Source organism: Ambystoma mexicanum, chromosome 6p (assembly GCF_040938575.1).
Source record: "Ambystoma mexicanum isolate Mex_15411 chromosome 6p, UKY_AmexF1_1, whole genome shotgun sequence".
In the NCBI taxonomy this organism is placed as follows: Eukaryota; Metazoa; Chordata; class Amphibia; order Caudata; family Ambystomatidae; genus Ambystoma; species Ambystoma mexicanum.
Window position 1 is genome coordinate 365,315,621 of NC_090935.1, and position 20,219 is coordinate 365,335,839.

Here is a 20,219-nt window from a genome sequence, read left to right on the forward strand (position 1 = left end):
AGCAATAGGACAGGAAATACAAGTAAAAAGTTATATAGCGACTACAGTGCTCCTAGTCCTTAGTCCCCTTTCTTTCCATACGCCTCACCCACTTTCCCCTGCTCGTAGGCCAAATGCTAAAAATTCAGTATAGCCAGGTTTAAATGTGTCAAAGGGGAACTGAGGTAAGGCGCTGGAGGCCGGGGGGGCCATGCCCCCACGCGTTGTACTAAGTTTAAAGGGGATGACATAATTTCCTGCTGCCACAATGTTCCAGGAATCCCCATGCTGGGGACGCCCATAAGGATGGATGAAATGCGACTATGGACTAAGTAGTGTACTGACTACGGCGAGTAACTTTTTATTTTATGAGCAGGATGTCTTTCAATATGACATTCCTACTTATCTCACGTTTTGTAGAAAACCTGTTTACTTTAATATTGCACTTAACGCAAGCTCATTCTAAAACTATACCAGTTCAACCAAGTTTTGCTGACCTTGAGGAAAAGTAGGCATTTAAATATCACAAAATACAACTGCATTTCAAGAACACAATTTGTGTGTTTCACTCCCTTTTAAAGTAACATGTTTTACTCCACCATCACAACTCCCAGACATCTATTGCTATTGCCACCATGTGCTAAATAACCTTGCAGACCTCCAGAAGTGTTATTACTTGGGATAATGTCACTTCACTAACTTATGGCCCGAGACGATCTGTGATAACAACCCTTCCCTTGGTCTATAAGGCTATGTTCATTTGCTTCAGTCATGGCCTTCCTGTAATAAGATACTCCCTAATGGGTCTGGACCACTGTCAAGTAATGCTGTACTACCAATATCCATTGTCTTTTCTGTGTTTAGGTCTACCATGCTCAGTGATTGAAATGACTAATAACCATCTGCATTTTATAACCTCATATTGCCTGATGCCTTCCATAATATGGGAAAATGGGTTTACAAAGAACTAAATTGGGCGCAATCGACATTGCATGATTAGGGTGTTGGACATCTAACTTGCTTAGTGGATGTATGTATGTATACTACTATTCTCCAAGGTTTCTGCCCATGTTCTTATGGGAAAATAATTCTTCATTGTACAGTTCTATTGGATATCGTTTGTTTGAACCGGGCTTACAGTTTGAATTACTTTTTCATATTTGTCAAGTATCTGCTTCATAGGTAACCCATGCTGATGAATGTTTGTTTCAGCATTATTGTGCTTGTTCTCTGTAGTCGCTGTCTATCAAACTTTGTTTTGCTGCATGAGGTCCATTCCACAAAAGTGGAATTTACTGAGGGCTTCCATTCACCTCATTGATTGTTAATAGCTCTATATGCTGTGCTCACATCTCCATAGAATATCCCTTTTTTCTGATGCTTGCTAATCTGCTTAGAATCACATGCTCTGCATATGGTCCGACATCCAGTGGTAACCGCGGAGTATTGCATCTCGTCTTTCGGGGACCGAAAGGGGACGTCGGCATAGGCGTGTCTGTAACACTATCCCTATCGTGACGTGTGTAGTACCCAAAATCCCTCACGCGCCGAGGTCCCTCAGATTGTTTTTTTCCGCCCAGATAACTAGTCGCCCTATAGTGGAGCTCTTACTAGACATTGTTTATCTTTACCGACTTGTCGGTTTATTCCCCGTTAAGTCACTTCACCCAACAAGAACATCTTCGACGAAGACTACAGGGGAATCGTCTGCGGCTGTGGATTTCGGCGTTTAAGATCCGGCGGCTGGATTTTTTCACATGGTTGGGCCCTCTGGCTGACCTATACAGTAGGGAGAGTGGGGTCGGGGTGGCCATATTGTTTAGTATGTCTTTCCTCCTTTCCCTGTTGGTCTGGTCATCCTTCCCTTTGGCTATGGAAAGGACTCCTTTTAGATTCTGCCCTAATTGTAGGGTCAGATATCCTTGGAAGGACGAACACAGGACGTGTAACGCCTGTCTCCCCCTAAAGCACGATAAGAAGCGGTGTGCGACGTGCAATCTCCTTCGGCCTAAGACCTTTAGGGAGTTCTGTGTAAAGTGGTGGGCCGCGTACAGTATGTCATGCGTGGAGCCCCCTTCCCCCACTGCCACGCAAGCTGAAAGTGACGGCGGTACTTCTGATGACCAAACGTCCGTTTCGGATGTTATAGATTTTGACGCGGACGCTTCTAGGTCTGCCACGCCCATCCCCGAAACTTTAAGGCTCGACTCTGGACTTGCTACAGGGACCAAACCCGGCGACAGGGGCGTATAAGCGCATCCCACTAAACACACAACCCCTATGCCAATTTCAATGTCTTTGTCGAAAAAAGCGAAAGTGCCAACAGGGCCGCCGAAAACTTCACTGGTTCCCTCGGATCGTTCATATCCAAAGCCTTCCCTGCATCCGTAGCAGCGTTTTGCGACTGGGCAATCCAAATCCGCTAAGGGCGCTACTCCAAAACCTACACGTATCGAAGTGCGGGAGTCCGACGCTTTGACGGTTTCTAAGGCCTCAGTAGGCCTGAAAACTATGGCTAGGCCTCTACCCGGAAAACCGACCGCTAGGCCCTCTAGTGCCGCGGACGGTATTACAACTGCTGAGTAGTCATCGGAGCCTTTGTCTCATGACGATTCGGCGACTATCGAAAGTAGCATCGGAAGAATTACAGTGGCGGTGGGCCTTACTCCGGTTCCGCCTAAGGTTATGGGCCAATCTGTGGAAAGGTTTTCGGCGGATTGGGTTCCCGATTCCGATGAGGCCCCCGCTCCGCAGGAAGGGATGCTTTCGGGAGCGTTTACCTTGTCACACAAGAGCGTACTGGTCTGTTCCTCCAGGAGGACGTTTTGGCTGAGGCCCGTAAGGTCTGGGATAAACCCCCACAATGGGCTGCATTGCAATAAGACTAGACACCCGTTACAGGCGTCACACCTCCGAGGAGATAGCCTTGGCATCTTGTCTGCTCCCTTCCTCGATGGTGGTAGCTGCGGCCACGCTCCAATCCAAGCCGGCCTCTGCTGCCTCTACGGCTGCAGCTCAGATTCTCTCCAAGGAAGACTTAATTCTTGACTCCTTGGGCAAAAAAATGTTTTGCCAACTCGCCACTGCAACTTTGTCAAGCAAATACCGATCTGATCCTGGCGGGAGCTAATATAACGTGGTCGGTTTTTCTCTCGGCCATCAGCCTCCTCTCCAGGAGCAGGTAGTCTCCCTGCCGACAAATCTGCAAAACTATCTTTTTTGTCGATCGCACGAGACTCAGGTGGGAGGACTAATCTCGTTTCATCTGTAGGCGTGGCAGACCATCACCGAAGACCGGTGGGTTTTGTCCATCGCTCGGGCGGGTTTTCGCTTGCCCCACCCCCCCTAGTCCCCTTATCCCACCCTTCAACCCTCCTTTCCAACAGATCGGGACACCCTCCCTCAGGGCTGAGGTTCAGAAGCTTCTAGAGCTCAGTGCGGTGGAACCTGTTCCCCCTCAGGGAGCAAGGGGAGGGCTTCTACTCTCGACTGTCCATGGTGCCCAAACCCAACCAGGCTGGCCTGCGCACCATCCTCAACCTTTCCCAGTTCAACCCTTCCCTTCCCTAAGAGAAACTCGAGATCATCACTGTGATGCTGGAAATGCATCAGAGGGACAGGGCCTCTGAATCCTTGTCTTTTATTGCTTTTTATCATGTGTTCTGACTTGTTTGCCACGCAGCAGTTCATGTAGGACTCCTTGCGGTGCGGCTCTTCCTGTATTTGGTTTGGTGAACAGATCCTTGGGATACCCTTATGGCACCCATGGGTGGCAGTACGACCCTGTACTCTTAGTGTATGTTTTTGGGCACCTGTGTGTGACCCACAGAGCAGGATACGGGCTGGTTGCAGCTCCGAGCTGAATTGATGGGTGCCCTGAGTGTTCTCCATTTTGGTATGGCCAGGCTTTGTCATTGGGATCAGTAGAATCCTGATGGAGACAAGATGGCCCCCGTGGCCTCTTGCCGTCCATCGCCTGTTAACTTGGTTTTCCCAAAGTACCTGGAAGCCCTGAATCTGTCCCTTACCCCCTGACTGGCTGTTGGGTGGAAGGTCCATATATGGTAGTGTGGGGGAAGTGCCGACCAGACTGGCTGGAGCCTTCTCAACGACCGTATGTTGTAGGTACGCCCATGGGGTGGGACCTGGGTGAATGGAGTGTGTGACGAATACGCATTCTGTGTTATGGGTGTCTAGTATCTGGTGTTTGACACAATGACTGAGACAGCCCTGCCTGAAACTGGTATGAATGCAGTGTGTAGTGCTGAATGGCAGAGTACTTGTCCGAATCCTCATTCTGTGTTGCGAGTGTCTGGATGGAGAAGAATGGCCAGAATGCACCGTGCGCCTGATTGGCTGGCTGACTGACTGCCTGAATGCTCTTCTGAGTGATTGGTTGGTGTGACCCAGCAGAATGAATGGGAGATCAACAGTATATCTGGGGGCCTCTCACTGCTAGAATTTGTTCAGAAGCTGAAGTTGATACTTGATGCTTACTCTTGAAGCAGAGCCGGAAGAAGGTGAACCGCTGGTCCCTTCCGTGTAATCTGAAAGCTGCTGTGTCTTCAAGAACTGATCCATGAGAGGACCTGGTAAGAAGACCTCTCCCCGAGCTACAAGGGACCATTGTCCACCAGTTGATCTTTGCCAAAGCACCCTGGTAGACAGACCTCCGAAAGGCTGCCGACCGTGGACGGGGACCACTGCGGAATCACAAAGAGAAGCACTGGACAGCTGTCCACAGTCGACGACCGCCGTTGCCAACTGAAGCCGCCATGCTCCCGTTTGACTAAGAACATTTGCTCAAAGGACTCCCTTGTTCATAATCAACCGCTTTTGTCCTTCCTGAGAAAGTCAAGGCCGTCTACAACCGATGAGAATCCGCTGGTGGGTTTCCCGCCACCTGAAGACCAGACGCCGGACGACTCAATGCCCTTGCTGGGCTAAAATTCTTCATTAACTCTCTACGGCAATGAACCATCGTCGAGGTGCACCGCACACATCCCCTGTTGTAGGACGTTTTCGATCAATCATCTACGAGCACCGCAAGGACCGAAGCTGCTGCCTCAACAACGTTCACCCTTTCTTCATTTCGAAAGTTTAACGACCCGTAGCTCCTGCTTGAAAGGGAGCGCACTGAAGCTGGGCCCATCGATTCCCAGACTAAGAACTCTACAACGCAAGGTACATTGCGTTGCAGAACTATAGAAGAAAAGACTCACATAAACAATATCTGGACTGGGCTTGTAGTGAATCTTTACAGGTTGCCCAGGTTGGGGGGGGAATCCTCAAACGGAACTGTGCCTAGTGGTAGGGGCTCAGTATTCTGCTAATTGTCTCTACCAACTTATCTTCCTCCTAGGTCTATGGTTGATATCGTTTTACTGTGTTGATTCGTATGCTATTTGAACTGAGTACACTTGATGCATTTTAATGAAATCAGAGTAATTGTGGTACCTCCTAGAACTGTATATATTTACAATTTTAGTATTGTCGGAGCACAAAGTGTATTATCGTGATAGTGTATATAACATTGAACCTTATTTATATAACGACTGTGTTTTAACTAATTGTGTGTGGACATTCCTTTGTGGGTGCTTGGGGACTACACTGTACTTAAGAACCAGCCTGCATCATCTCCTGAGAAGCTAAGCCTTGATTGTTCGACCATAGCTACCTTATAGAGAATCTTGGCTGGGGTCCTCTGTGCCTCTCCTCTGCCATATAGCGAGCAGGAGTACAGACTCACCCCACGAGTGCGTTTCTTTACAATCGCACCCAGCCAAATAAAGTCCTCTCTTCGGAAGGGCGACTCGCTCAGTGTAATAGACCTTCAGGACGCTTACATGCACATCCTGATATGAAGGCCGCATCAAAGGTTTCTGCGGTTCTCCCCGGCAGGGGAGCACTTCCAGTTCTGTGTGCTCCCGTTTGGTCTCAGCTCGGCGCTGCATGTCTTTACGAAGATGTCAGTCATCTCCGCTTTCCTTCAGCTTCAGGGTGTTCATATGTATCCGTACTTGGACGATTGGCTCTTGCGCAGCCCTTGTCCTCTGACGGCTTTGAGCAATCTCCAGTATCTCCTCCAGCTCTTTTTCCATCTTGGGCTGTCTGTGAATTGGTGGCAATCTTCCATGACGGTCTCCCAAGACCTGATCTTCCTGGGTTTACGTTGGAACACGATTGACTCCAGGGTGTATTTGATGGCAGACAGGATTACGGATCTATTTACCTTGTGACAACTCTTCATCCAGTTAGAGCACATGACGGCTTGGTGGTTCCAGAGACTTCTGGGCCTCATGGCCTCGTGCGTGCTTGCTCTTCCTCTTGCGTATCTCAAAATGAGGCGTACGCAGCTAGTTCTTCAAAGCTCTTGGTGTCAGGCTTCGGAATTGGAATCCAAGATGTTTCCAGTTCCATCCTGCCTGATGGTGGACCTTCTATGGTGGTCCTCGACCAACAATCTGACAGTGGGGGCCTCCTGTCAGGAGCCCTGCCCACAAGTGACGATTACCATGCACTCCTCACTTCTGGGGTGGGGTGCAACTCTGGATCATCTCCAGGTATTTGATCTATGGACGCCGCAGGACAGGCAGTTCCATATAGATTATTTGGAACTCCTAGCGGCTTTTCTGGCGCTGAAAGCTTTCCAAGCATCCATCATGAATCAGGTGGTCCGCGTCCGTACGGGCAACTCGGTGTCTGTTTTATATCAACAAGCAGGGTTGGTACCAAGTCACCACCTCTTGTGGACCTTGCCAGTCCGGTTTGGGAATAGGCCATCCAGTACGGCATTTGGCTGCTGGCAGTACACATTCCGGGGCAACGCAATGTAACTGCAGACTCACTCAGCCGGCAGACGGTGGCCAGCTACATGTAGGAACTGAACATGGAAGTCCTACAATGTCTTTTGCCAATGGGGCACTCCAGAAAGGGACCTTTTTGCGACTGCCACAAGCGGAAACTTCCTCTATATGCATACAGGAACGGTGTCGGGCCTCCTCTCTAGGAGATGCTCTCGAGATTCTGTGGCACAACATGAAGGCATATGCCTTCCCCACTCTGCAAGCTCAGGAGTGCATCAAATTGCACTCTTCGTTCATATCTCCTTGGTGGCAGCCAGATTCTGGTTTTCGGAACTTCAGCATCTATCCATTTGTCCTCCAATCAGACTGCCGTTGATTCCCAACCTGCTTCACCAGTGCGATCACCAGATGTGGCACTCCTCCCCACAATCATTCAGCTTGGTGGCCTGGTGCCTGAATTTAAATCCCTACCGCAGTTTAACCTGTCCGAGGACAATATGCGCATTATTCAAGCGGCCAGGAAGTCTTCTACAAGGTCTCAGTATAGGAGCAAGTGGCTCTGGTTTTGTCACTGGTGTTTAGCTAAACAACTAGACCCCAGACATGCTACGATTGACATGGCCCTTTCGTTAATTTCTCATCTGGCTGCTTCAGGCATTAATGTCTTGTCTTGCAGTACTTACTAGTCGGCTATTTCTGCCTACCTGTCCACTGACACCTGTTCCTTTTCTTTGACGAACCAAGTCATTAAGAGGCATTTTGCAGGTTTATTGCATCTTTTTCTACCTGTACGCAATCCCCATCCAACGTGGGATTTAAATGTGGTCCTGACAGCCTTGTGCCATAAACCATTTGAGCCAATGGCTACGACGGATCTAAAGTACCTTTCTTGGAAGGTTGCCTTTTTGATTGCAGTGACTTCGGCAAAGCGTGTAAGCGAGCTTCACGCCTAGTCTGTGGAACACCTATTCCGTACCTTCCATAAGTAGAAGGTTGTACTCCGTACGCATCCTTCTTTCCCTCATAAAGTAGTGACTGATTTTCATTTGAATCCATCGATCTCATTACCTGTCTTTATTCCGAACCCAGCCTCAGACGCAGAGAGAGAGTATTACACAATTTAGATGTCAGACAAGCTCTGAAGTTCTATCTGGACAGAACTGGACTCTGGCTCCTCTCAACTCTGTTACGTTCCGAGACCCAAAAGGGAAACCTGCTTCAAAGGCTACTATCTCCCGATGGATTGCCTCCTGTGTTTCAGAAGCGTATACCATTCAGGGCCTTCAACCTCTGAAGGGCATTCATGCCCATCTTGTACTTGGTAAAGTGGCTGCTGATGCCTTCCAAAAATATGTTCCCTGGGAAACCATTGCCAAGGCAGCTATGTGGGCTTCCCCATTAGCTTTTTGTAAGCATTACTGCTTGGACCTGAGCTCCAGGGCCGATGCTCAATTCGGCCAGGCTGTTCTTAAAAACCTTTTTCAGTAGGGAAGTTCCATCCACCCATATTTCCTGCAAGGAGTGCTTGGTAATCTCCCAAAAGTATGGAGGAAAGGGGACGGGACGTAGGAGTATAACAAAGTTACTCACCGTAGTGACTACCTTACTCCTAGTCCTCTTTACTCCATACGCCCTCTTAGTATCCTCTATTATTGCTTAAATGGTCGCAGAACTGGCGATGGAAAAGGACTGAAGTGCGATGCGCGCGGCGGAGATCACGAGGGCAGGGATACGGCCACGTGCAGTACCCCACGTAAAAAGAGTAGGACAAAAAAAAATTTAAATTTTGATGATTTTCATCAAAAGTGCTCCGATCCAGTCTCAAAGGACGGAATGTCCACAAGTATGGAGGAAAGGGGACTATGGACTAGGAGTAAGGTAGTCACTACGGTGAGTAACTTTGTTAATTTCTTTTATTGTTAACTCCACCATCCAAGTACCCTCTATGCCCAACTTAATCGTACTCAAGGTTTCTACTATATTTGCTTAAATATTTCAAAATTGCCCCACTGATTTACCCTCAAATGGGATTAATTTTCGCCATTGCTTGGAATTTCTCATCCATATTTAATGGAGACCACACATCCTGTGTGGTTTTAGTGGGCAGCTTTTCCTACTCATCTTTCAGTAGTTGGTTTTGTTTATGGGAACTTAATTATCGTTTATACCTATTTCTAACATAGCTGTTTTGTACAATATTTGTTATGGGTAAACTCATAAGCAGATCTGCAAATCTTTTTTGCCTCTGTACTTCAGGGTCATAGACATGCCTATGAATGAACTTGTTAGATTTAGGCATTACATACATTATAGCTATTGGCTAATAAATGCACATAATTGTGTTTCTTTCAAATCGCAAAACAAAGTGTTGGGGAACAAAGATAACATGGTCGAATAAAAAGCCCTTAGGTTGTAGCTGTTCCATACAAAACACTTTGGTTGGTTAGTGACCAAATCATTATAATACCCCTCTTGCTTAACCAAGTTAATGGGTACCTTCCATTTCACCAGCAATGGGAGATGGTCACTCATGTTACTAAGTCTGACTTTTAAGTACTGAATACCTGCAAAAACCTCCCCAGACACAAACAAAAAATCGATGTTGGAGTTAAGGTTGACACAATTGGGTTTAAGTTATCATTGAGCAGTTTCCTTTCCTTTAGTTATCCTACATATGTCCATTTTAGTTAAAAATCTGAGATGGTTAATTTAAAATCTGTTAATATTTTGCAATTTCAATATACTTTACTGTTAATGTTAGTAGACTTGATCTAAATAGGATTGTTTTCAGCAGTCACTGGTATGTATGAAGTTTGCAACAGAACGAGAAAGGGTGTCAATTTGTGTGAATTGGTAAGTGTCTTGTCAAACTTTTGACAAATCAGAATAGTGTGTTTTCATGTTTGAATAGACACTGCACATGATTTGTTAGCTGATGGGGTTGTTCAGCAACTGTCAGTTTGCTACAGTGGTGTTGCATGTATGGTGTCCATGTGGTTGGTTGAAAATGTTCTGCATATGTATGTTCAATGTTTGGGTGTATACATGTTGGGCTAGTTATTATTTGACCTTTTTGTATCTTAGTGCCTTTTGTGTTTTTATTTGTAAATGTATTTATTGAAATATATTTTGCTGACACCAGCCCACAGGATGGAACTCTCAGGCACTGTCCTCGACTTAATCTCGTTTTTGATCCAACCCCACCTTGGTCACATACAGTATCCCACAAGGCTCCTCCCTATCGCCACTCCTGTTCAACCTATATGTGGAATCCTTTGGACAGACCCTTAAACGCAACGTCCATTTCCACCAATATGCAGACGATGCACTGATATAGTTCCAAATCTTATCCCTCTACAACTCCACACCCTCATCTGTCTCCGTCATCACCTCCTAGATTGCCACTCACTTAAGCTCGACCCTTCCAAAACAGAATAATTCCTCATCTGCCCCCCCCCCCCCTAGATACAAACCCAAACTCACCCCGTGGATAAATAATACATCGACAACCCACACATTTCTCTCTACACACCTGTCCAATTCCTTGGCTTTACCCTCGACACTGCCTTTCCTTCACTCACCACATAACGGTTATCACCAAAACCTGCATGCTACAACTACACCTCCTATGAAAGATCAGAGACCTCCTTCTCCAACCTCTTCCACAATGCGTTCCAAACAGTGGTTCTCTCCAAGTTGAACTACGCCAGTGCTCTCCAAGCTCTCCCAACGGCACCCGTTTCTCCTGTAGCCATACAAAATGCAGCAGCCAGACTCCACCTACCCAAACCTTCACACAGCACGTCCACTGGCTCCCCGAATACCAGAGAATCTTCATCACACAGGAATCAAAATTAAGACTTGATAAACAGGAGATAAAAGCAGGTCCTGGGTGTCCAGTCTTAACAAGTGACCAGGAGCTACTGCTGGGGAACGAGGAGCTAGAATGTAGGATTCCTCAAATCTAACAGACAAACACAATGCAAACATATCATTTTGCATTTTATTTATGACCCCTTCTGCTTTAAGTGTCATGTAGATGTGTTCTAAGGTGTATTCCTAGATTGCACCAAACACAGAGTTAAATACACGTAAGCGTTTGTTCAGCATCAGTTGGCCTGAGAAGCCAAAGATAGCTCCCGGTAGCTGTTGGAGTTAGGCTAACCAGGCTCTTGTAGACTACAAGCAGGAACTAAATGTCTCCCAGCTACCCATTATTCGAACCCTGCCTTCAAAGGTCCCTACATTCTTACCTTCACAACAAACTCAACCCCATCACCCTCACAACCACCAGACAAGCCAGCATCTCCTACACATTCCACTCTGCAAAGTAACATGCACACAAAAACAAGCATTTACCCAGTTGGCTTCCAGAGTCTGCAACACAGTACCTCTTCACACCTGCATTGCACTCCATCACCACTTTCCGAAAGAATCTCAATGTACCTGTTTCCCACACACAACCCTGCCCCTCCACTCCCTGCTACCCCCTGTCTGTTCAAATCTTCCTATCCTGAAAATATATTGTAACTTCATTTTCACTTGTCAAACTGTGTACCTTGTAAGGTACTAGGAGACCCTCTGGGTACGACCAGTGCTGACCATAAATTCCAATAAATTAGTTGGTACCACGTATGGGGTGTTCATTGAGCATGCATTTTGTCCCCAGAAAGTGTTGGGGTGGGGGGCTTATCTTTAGCTGAACCAACCTGTGGCTGTTAGGAAGAATTTACATAAGGTGCTAATTCCTCTCTACCTTAGAGACCCCTAGCTCTTTTGCTGACCTTTGGGACTTTGAACTTTTAATTCTGTTGTTTTTCTGTGTTTATTTTCTTTGATTATGGAGTTTTAGATCACTCCATAGGCATCATCTTTTTATTGTCACACAGCACCTTTAGTGCAGTGGCACAGGGGTGTCCTTTGGACTTCCCCAGGTTTAAATACCTTCTCTGGGATGAACTACTTTTCCCCAGAGAATGTTTACTAGTCTTTTTTAATTCATAGACCCCGCACACACGATCTTCCTATAGAGTGCTGGAGGGGTTACTTAGTATCCTCTGTCTTTGTAGCTGTCAAAAGCTACTCTTTCCTATTGAAATGGCTGGTGGCAGTGGTTTTATATGAACAACCATGATTTTTCCTACCGCAAACACCGGTAGCTAAAAATCAGGGCTGCTATATTTTTCAATATGGCTCCCAAGACCCCTCTGTAAAAACAGACTCCTCTTTTTTCACTGTTTCTTTGTGGAAAGGTCCTTCTGGTGTTTAACTCTGCGCGCCAAACCAGGTTTGGTCCCTTTGTGAGCCTTTGGCGGTCTTCAGGACTCAAGTCTGCCCATGGGGTCTAGTGTCTGGGGTGGGCAGGAAGTGAAGGATGTTCCCGAAACTCACTGTGCCGATTGGCTGGCTGACTGTCCGGCAAGGACAGCTTCCCTGCTGGGTGAGTGAGAGCTAGGCTGGAATGAATTGGAGAAAACTGTTCAAAAGGCGAGTCTCCAGGACTGAAAGGCAGAGTCGACCACTGGAACGAAAGAACAGAAGATGAGCTGGAAGAGGACAGCTACTTGCAACCACTACACCGTTGGTTTGCCCGGTGAAGCCATGCTGCACCTCCGAATTGCCAGATCTCCATTCGACGGAGAAGCTCCTTCAAGGATGGCTTCTTCCTTTGAGTTGGTGGGACCAATCAGCTCAGAAGACACCTGGATACCAGTCTCAATGCTGTTTAAGGTTTAGACAGGGAGAGGGAAACCAGTTTGTGTCCTGAAGCAACGGCTACTGAACCAAAGTGACTCCATTTTGTTTGCTCTGACGACGATCCTGCGCAGTTCAGGAGTCCCCCGACGTCCTCCCTCTTGTCCCCACGACTGAGGCTCAGGAACCAGCGAGATCTGCAGAAACTGCCAGGAACCAACATCTTCAGCTACATCTTTTTGCTTCATTTTAAGGTACTGCGCCATCCGGTTGAGAGGATGACACTGTACCTATCCTAAATCCTATTAGGATAGGTACTGTCCTATCCGAACTCTCAGGCTGAAAGTTTGTGAAACTTTCCCAACTTGCAGGCCTAATTAGCTTGTGAACCAGCATATCATTAGTTTTCTTCTAAACTACTTCTAAAGACTTTTACAAAGACGTCTCCACCTGTACCAGAACTGTTCTTTCCTATCCAAGAACATTTTGACCCAAGACTATTGACTTTGGCCTGGCCTGTTGAATTGAACGTACCCTCCTGGTACACTGCACCTTTTCTTTGACTAAAACGTGTTTTCTAATCCATTTTACAAACCTATGCCTTTCTACTCCTATTGAAAGTAATTGAAGTGCCCTTTGGCTCCTTTTTCTGGGAGCTCAAACTGTCCCTACAACTTAGTTTGTTACTATAGTGTATTGCTGTTTAATATTGAGTTTATTTCTACTAGTGAATGTTTTCTAAATGATTGTGTAAATGTTTAAGTATTTTTACCAAGAAACCTTGAGTGTGTCTACTTGAACCACTGTGATTGTGATACTTCTGTGTAACTTCCTTTACTGCTCACATTCCCTCTTGAGATGAGCCTGGCTGCTCAGCTCGCTACCAAAAAGTGTGTGGTACAAACTTATACCAAAGGTTGGGTTTTGCTTACACCTTTAGTCCTAATTGTGTGTGGTGTTCCCAGAGTGTACTACATGAGTGAATTCTGCCTGATTGGCTCTTGTCAGAGCCTGCAAAGACTCCCATTGTGCGTGCGTCTCCTAGGCATACCAATCCACATTCCTGAGTGAATGCCTGAAAAAGTGCATTTAGGGTGCCCTAATACGATGACCTCCAATATTGAATTCTGCATGGATGTTGCCTTTCTGTCTATGGGCATCCTGGGCCATTACAACAGATCACCTGAAACCAAGTCCAGATAGCTCAGAGGGAAGATTCTTTCTTGAAGAATCTTGCTGTTTGCTTCGCCTATTCCCACTAAATCTTCAAAAGACAGCTATGCTGTTTCTGCAACCTGCAGCTCACCAGATGTAAAGACTGACCTCATGTTCCCACTTTTGTTGCAAAGCTCTAATTTACAGCTACTGAAAAGGTTTTTCTGGTCTTTCTTTATAGTGGCAGCTTAACGTAGGTCGAGAATAAAAGTCAAAATAAAGGTCATTGAATCCTTTTGAATGTGTTAAATTTTACATCAGACCCCAAAACCTTAATAGGTCTTTCTTGCACTTGGGGCATTTAATATTCTTACAGGATGTACAATTTGCGAGTACGAAATGGTGTGCTGTGTATGTATAGAATTGAGGTGGCGATTGGCTAGTAGCTTGCAACTTGAACTTTCTACCGGCATGCTGGATGTTTTGTTCTTGAGAAATGTTCGGAACATCTGTGAACTTGCCCTTTGTAAGGACGACACCCATGATAGATTTTCCTCAGTAATTTGCTTCAAGTAAATGTGCATGGAATCCTACAGACTTCCTGTCCACTGCATCAATCGATAGCCTAGATAACTGCTAATCCGTGTTTTTCTTATCACCGATTGTCACAAATGTTCTTTTGCTACTTAAACCTTATATATTGCATTTTTGAACCAAGCATTTCATATACCGTTAGTGTTTTTCTCCTCCAGCATGTGGTGTTCCTCCTCTGGGTGTATTTGTGTATGAAATAGGTTCCAACTACTGAGGTGGGAGAGAAGAAGAGTATATAAAAAAGCTCCTTACATAATTTCTGTGAAATAATTCCATGCTCCCTCCTACACATCAGCGTCCCATCACCCACACGTGTATATGCTTTGCGTCCTTTGTTTAGTGCCGGTCAAATAGAATTGTGCTTTTAGGAGGTTACATTGGTGAAGGATGAAGGATTGTGCCTGGAGGGCTTCATGCCATGTGTTAATAAAATGTTAGTCTCTTCTTGTTTCTAAGATCAGTTTCCTTTTCTGGCTCTAGCGCGATTCCCAACACGTTGTGAAGTAAGGTGTGTAATAACAAATAAAGCATGGACTGCCATGTACGTAATTCTTACTTTTTTTATTCTTTTCAGGGATGCTGATGCCACAATACAAGCTTTCTCAGAATTCCATACATGGAAGTCCGGCATCCTCTAATTATCAACAAACCACTATTTCTCACAGCCCATCCAGGTAACAATGATTTCTTGTTTTGATTTAAAGCAATTCCGGTATAATGGCTGCCCAGAATGTTATTTGAATGACACCTAAAGCGGTGAACTTTGCCCCATTTTCTGAGACTATTCTTTATGAAAGTACGGCCGGTTAACAAACTGAAAAACAATGCAGTTGTTCCTAATACACAAATACTAGAGGTGGCGACTCTTGCTGTGGCATAGAAAAATATGACACTGCATATTTGCATCATACTAAAATCAGCTTGGTTTCTCCTTGCTTTGATTAGGGGTAACTTTTCGTGAGCCCTTTACACAGATTTGCTAGTATTCCCTGGAATAAATCAAAGGATCTTGTTACACCTAGAGAAATAACTGCACTCTGCAGCGAGTTTCCATTGAGTGAACCTCCCTAAAAATGTCCATACTTATAAAGCATCAGCAGTGCAGTTCTATTTTTCTGTCTTACCTTACAATTGGGGCATTTCTCGATGATGGCCAGTTGCTAAGACATGGACATAGATTTTGATGTGTACTTTCTCACACTATTTTGTTTTTCACATTTTGCATTTCTTTATTTCCTGATAGTGGAATGTGTTGGGAAGGTGTTTTTGTAGGCTTTATTTGTAGAGCCCAGATATATGAACCTACTTGGCATTTAGGCCTCATGGAATCGGGAGTGGGGCTCTCAATCTGAGATGATCAACGTTCCTCCATCTCTCCACCCGGACTTAACATGGTGGTCCAGGGACTGCAACCTACGGACGGGCAAGCCCTTTTGGCCTCCCTCCCCGCAGGCCACCATCACCACAGATTCCTCCCTCGAGGGCTGGGGAGCCACCCTTGACAATCTCTCGGTCCATGGCACCTGGACTCGACAGGCGCAGGAATACCACATCAATTGGTTAGAGCTGAATGCCACCTGGTTAGTGCTCCTAGCATTCCTCCCACCTCAGGGGCAAGGTTGTCCTCATCCAGACAGACAACTCGACCAGAATTTACTATGTCAACAAGTAGGGAGGCACCAGCTCTCCCCCCGCACCCCCTGTTCACGGCAGTCCACCTCCCAGGGAATCCAACCTGGAGGCGGACAGGCTCAGCAGGTTTGGGGCGGACAATTACGAGTGGAAGCTAAACGACCTTGTTGTTCTGGAGATCTTCAACAGGCGGGGTCATCCCCATTTGGATCTCTTTGCCACCTGGTACAACAAGAATTGACCTCAGTTCCCCTCCTGGCATGGACAGGGCCTGGCTCCCTGGGCGACGCATTTCATCTTCAGTGTAACGGCATGACGGCTTACGCCTTCCCGCCCACTCCGCTGATTCACAGAGTGATTTTCAAGATCAAGGAGTCTCGCCAGCTCAACATCATTCTAATAGCTCCATGGCGGCCAGGCAGGCCATGGTTTTCGGAGCTGATCAGCCTCTCGTAGATGCCTCTGATTCACCTCCCGACGGGCCCAGCACATCTTCTGGCGCAGCAGGGGGGGGTAGGACCATCCACCCCGCGCCACAGAAGCTAGCCCTCACAGCATGGTGCCGGAGCAGGTAACGCTAAGGCACCTCAGCCTCTCCCAGGCTAATCTGGAAATCATACAGGGTGTTGGGAGCAAGGCTACCAGTGCCCAGTATAAAAGTATATGGACCAGGTTCTGCCACTGGGCAGACTCCAATGAAATCGACCCCCTGGCATGTACTTTGGACTTTATGACGAAGCTTGCAGCGTTGGGCTGCCTGGCCCTCTCCCCCAGTGTGCAGGTTTCTCAAGTCTAGACGTGGCCTCCGTCTGTGATTACCATATGCCTAAAACTACTGCACTGTGAAACATGGGCCTTTCTCCCACTATACAGGACTCCCAAACATAGATGTAGCATCCATCCTCGTTTAATATACGTGGATACCGGCTACAGCATGAAACCTAGGCTGATCTGTATAGGATTCTCAACTATAGACCTGGACAACTATCACCCAAGCAGAGCAATCTCTCAGCCCATGGTACGTATATCTCACACCACTAGTGTGGACACAGGCTGCAGGACGTCCAAGCATCCATGCACGATAAAACACGGCTATGGCTAAGCACATTTGGCCTAGTTCGCACATAGCCGTCCAGACTGAAACATCTGACGTACCTCAACACCTCTTCAGCTAGCATACAGCGACCACCACCCGAAAGGAACCCGGTATAGCTGGCCGCACATACTCTCTCTACAAAAAAAAATGTATCTCCAACTGTAACGCTCACCTGATTCCCGCAGAGGCGCCGGTCTTGACTGGGTGAATGCCGTATCTTCAAAGGTGATGTGTAACACACGGTTGGCTCTTTGGGCTGGACCTCTGTGCACTGTATGTCTGACTCGAAGAGTAAGATGTCTGCAGATAGAAAATATGGGATTAATGAACTGGGGTTATTGGGTGCCTCTCTCCTCTTCCCTTTCTCTTCTCCTGTAGAACCCCAAAGGTTAACGCCCTCACCTTAGGTAAGTGAACGCCGAGCTCTCCATCTGCCTCGGGGCAGGGTGCCGTAACCAGTTTGTTCACTGGATAAGGGTGCAGGCCTCTTGACCTCAGAGGACTGCTGTCCGTCGTTAACTGCACGAACGGTAAGTTCTGGGCACTTCAAATGTCTTAAAAGTCTTTTGTAATGATATCTCTTGTTTTGCAGGGTTCCGGCGATGGCGGATGGCGGGCTGATGAGAGTTGAGGATCGAACCCGCGTGAGGAATAGAAGCGCCTGGAAGCACGTAAGTAAGCGCTTGTAGCCTGCTTCACGATGCGCACTAACTGTCCCTTTTATCTTGCAGGTACAAGTTCGGAGCTTCAGAGAAGCTGAAGGGTGCTGGAATACCCACTGGATTTGGCGTGGGAAGGAGTAGTGGCACGTGAGTAATAAAGTTGCCCAATGTCTTTAAACGCACCTTCTTTTGTCTTTCAGATGCGGAATGCAGTGCGAAGACCTCCGGAGCATGCGAAGAGTAGGTAAGCCTTTGTCTTTCAGATGCCGGAATGCAGCACGAGGCGTTGGTGACAGCCGATGGACCAGGTAAGAGATGCGCTGCCACTGAAGACCGTAGTGCTAACCTGTTCTTTCTTTGTCTTTACAGGTGCTGCTGAAGACTGGATTCCAGGATGGTAAGCCTTTGTTCCCTTAGGCCCAGGATCAGAAGCAGAAGACACGATGAGCGTTCTGCTGCAGAGAATGCAGAATAACGCAAAGCAAGATTCATCCATCGGGTGTGGTTTAAATAGCCTCCTGTAGTGCTTAGGTGTCTCCTTCCACAGCCACGCCTAGGTAAGAAAAGAGTTCCTGCTTTCCAGAAGAGTTCCAGTGTTCTGAACCTAGGGAGTGGCTCCTGCCCCACCCAACAGGAAAAGTAGTCCCAAACAGAAGAGGATCAGGGGTTCAACTGGCAGGTAAGTAAGCAGCATGGTCTGCTGCAGGTGAGTCCACCCAAGCATTATGAGCCCGGCGCTTCCAGCGCTGGGACTGGGCATCTTTATGAGCCTGGTGCCACTGGCGCCAGGACAGGGTCCAAAAGGTCCCAATTGGGACTGGCTGGCACTCGGAACCGGGGTTATGGGTCTGCTTCCAAGGGAGTCAGGCAAGTCCTGATCTTTTGGAAGCAGAGATCATGACACCAACCCTCAACAGCACCCACACATGTCTGACCTCTCTTGTGCTGCTTGGTGGAGCCTTGCCAGCTACACAAATCTTAGAATGGCAACATGCACACGTGCATCTCCTAAACCAAACCCCCTAGAATCTCCAACTATATCGACTACTGTCACCAACGGCGTTCAACCAAGAAAAAAGCACATTGTGGCCACACAAGTGCAGAAAGAGTGCTATATAAATAATACAATATAATGGTGAATTTTGTTTCTTTGATTAAAAGTTGATGAGTTTAATGCTGTTGAAACTAACAACATTGTGAAGTTGTTACCACTGAAGCATGTTCTGTTTATGAAGAGCTGTTCGGGCAGGGGAGTATACCCGGATGGCAAACCCTTGTAGTTATAGGCCTGGCATGGGAGTAGACGAGTTAACAGTTGACTAAGTGCTGAACTGTGGTTTTGATAATCATTATTATATTGTTTATGGTGTTCAAAGAAGAATTGAATTGTAAAATTGTATAAGAATTGCATAATCCTGCTGTGTAGGAGCAGCTACATTTTAACGGGCCACATTTCAAATGTCTCCATTCCTCCTCCTCCTCGCAGTGTTAATGGCTTCCTGGGAGTGGTCATTTCTTTTACCAATTTGCACGGAAACATAGGAATACTTTCAACATGTTCTGATGAAAAGTCCAGGTTGTAGAACTGTTTTGGAGATTTGTTTGAGAAAAATCCAGCACTCTCATTTGGGGAAACCGGGTAATAAACATAATAGGCCATAAAGGGATTGTGCATTAGAGATTCATCCTGTTTCGGGAAAGGGGAAATACCATTTCTCATCTGTGGACACCGCCACTTCTCCACAGAGGTGGTCTCCATCCCATGTGAACCTCCCTCATCTAACTGCCCCCAGGCTAATGATCACGTAGCGGCTGCCGGACCTCTTCCCATGTGTCCAGCGACATCATCTTCATCACAATTTCAAAATCAAAAAATTTGCTGTGTCCAAAATTCTATCCTGGCCCTCCCACTCTAAAACGAACTCTAAGGTGCGAAGGATAATGCTTCTGGTTCTCAAAGTGCACAAATGTTCAAATCCAACGCAAAGGTATAACTCCAACCAAAAGGTTCCAAGTGGACAAAGGGTTCCATGTGATATAATCGCGGCAAAAATTGCTGTGGTAACAAAATATCGGGGCACAAATGCCACCGTTTTTGCGCCACAGTCCATGTAAAACATGCGGGTGACACCCCTGCAACCCCCGCTCCCCTTAAATGGTATAATGGGGCACACTTTTACCGGGTCAAACGGCAGCATTTTTGCCGCAATATTTTTTTACTGCTACATTTTTGCCGCGATTATATTACCTGATACCGGACAAAGTTCACAGTTCCAGGGAATGGCACCCTTCCCCAGATTACTGTTCACAAAATGAAAAGTTCACACAAGGAATAACCAAGTTCCTTGTAGCCCAAGAGGAGAACACCCTCCTCTTGGTATGGTAATCCACTCCCAGGGAAATTGCTTCCTTCCCCCGGTTTTTCTTCATATTCAAGACTCCTGAGGGTGTGTCCTCCTTGGGATTCTCTTTTCACTGCATTACAATTTGGTTGCAGGTTCCAGACTCGCAGGTCACATGGTATACTCCCCTGCGAGGCTCTATACCACATTTAAAACAATTCAAACACTTAAGGGTATGAATCTTTCTTGAGATTCTCTT

General features: G+C 46.6%; 1 protein-coding gene across 6 annotated transcripts in view; it reads left to right on the plus strand.

Annotated features, from left to right (window-relative positions):
* NIPBL (NIPBL cohesin loading factor) overlaps positions 1–20,219 on the plus strand; it is a 2,053,700-nt gene that overhangs the window by 241,339 nt on the left and 1,792,142 nt on the right. For all 6 annotated transcript variants that reach the window (XM_069627143.1, XM_069627142.1, XM_069627145.1 and 3 more), the window contains exon 5: positions 14,803–14,902. In XM_069627143.1, the coding sequence (XP_069483244.1) occupies positions 14,803–14,902 (100 nt within the window). The remainder of the gene's footprint in view (positions 1–14,802; positions 14,903–20,219) is intronic.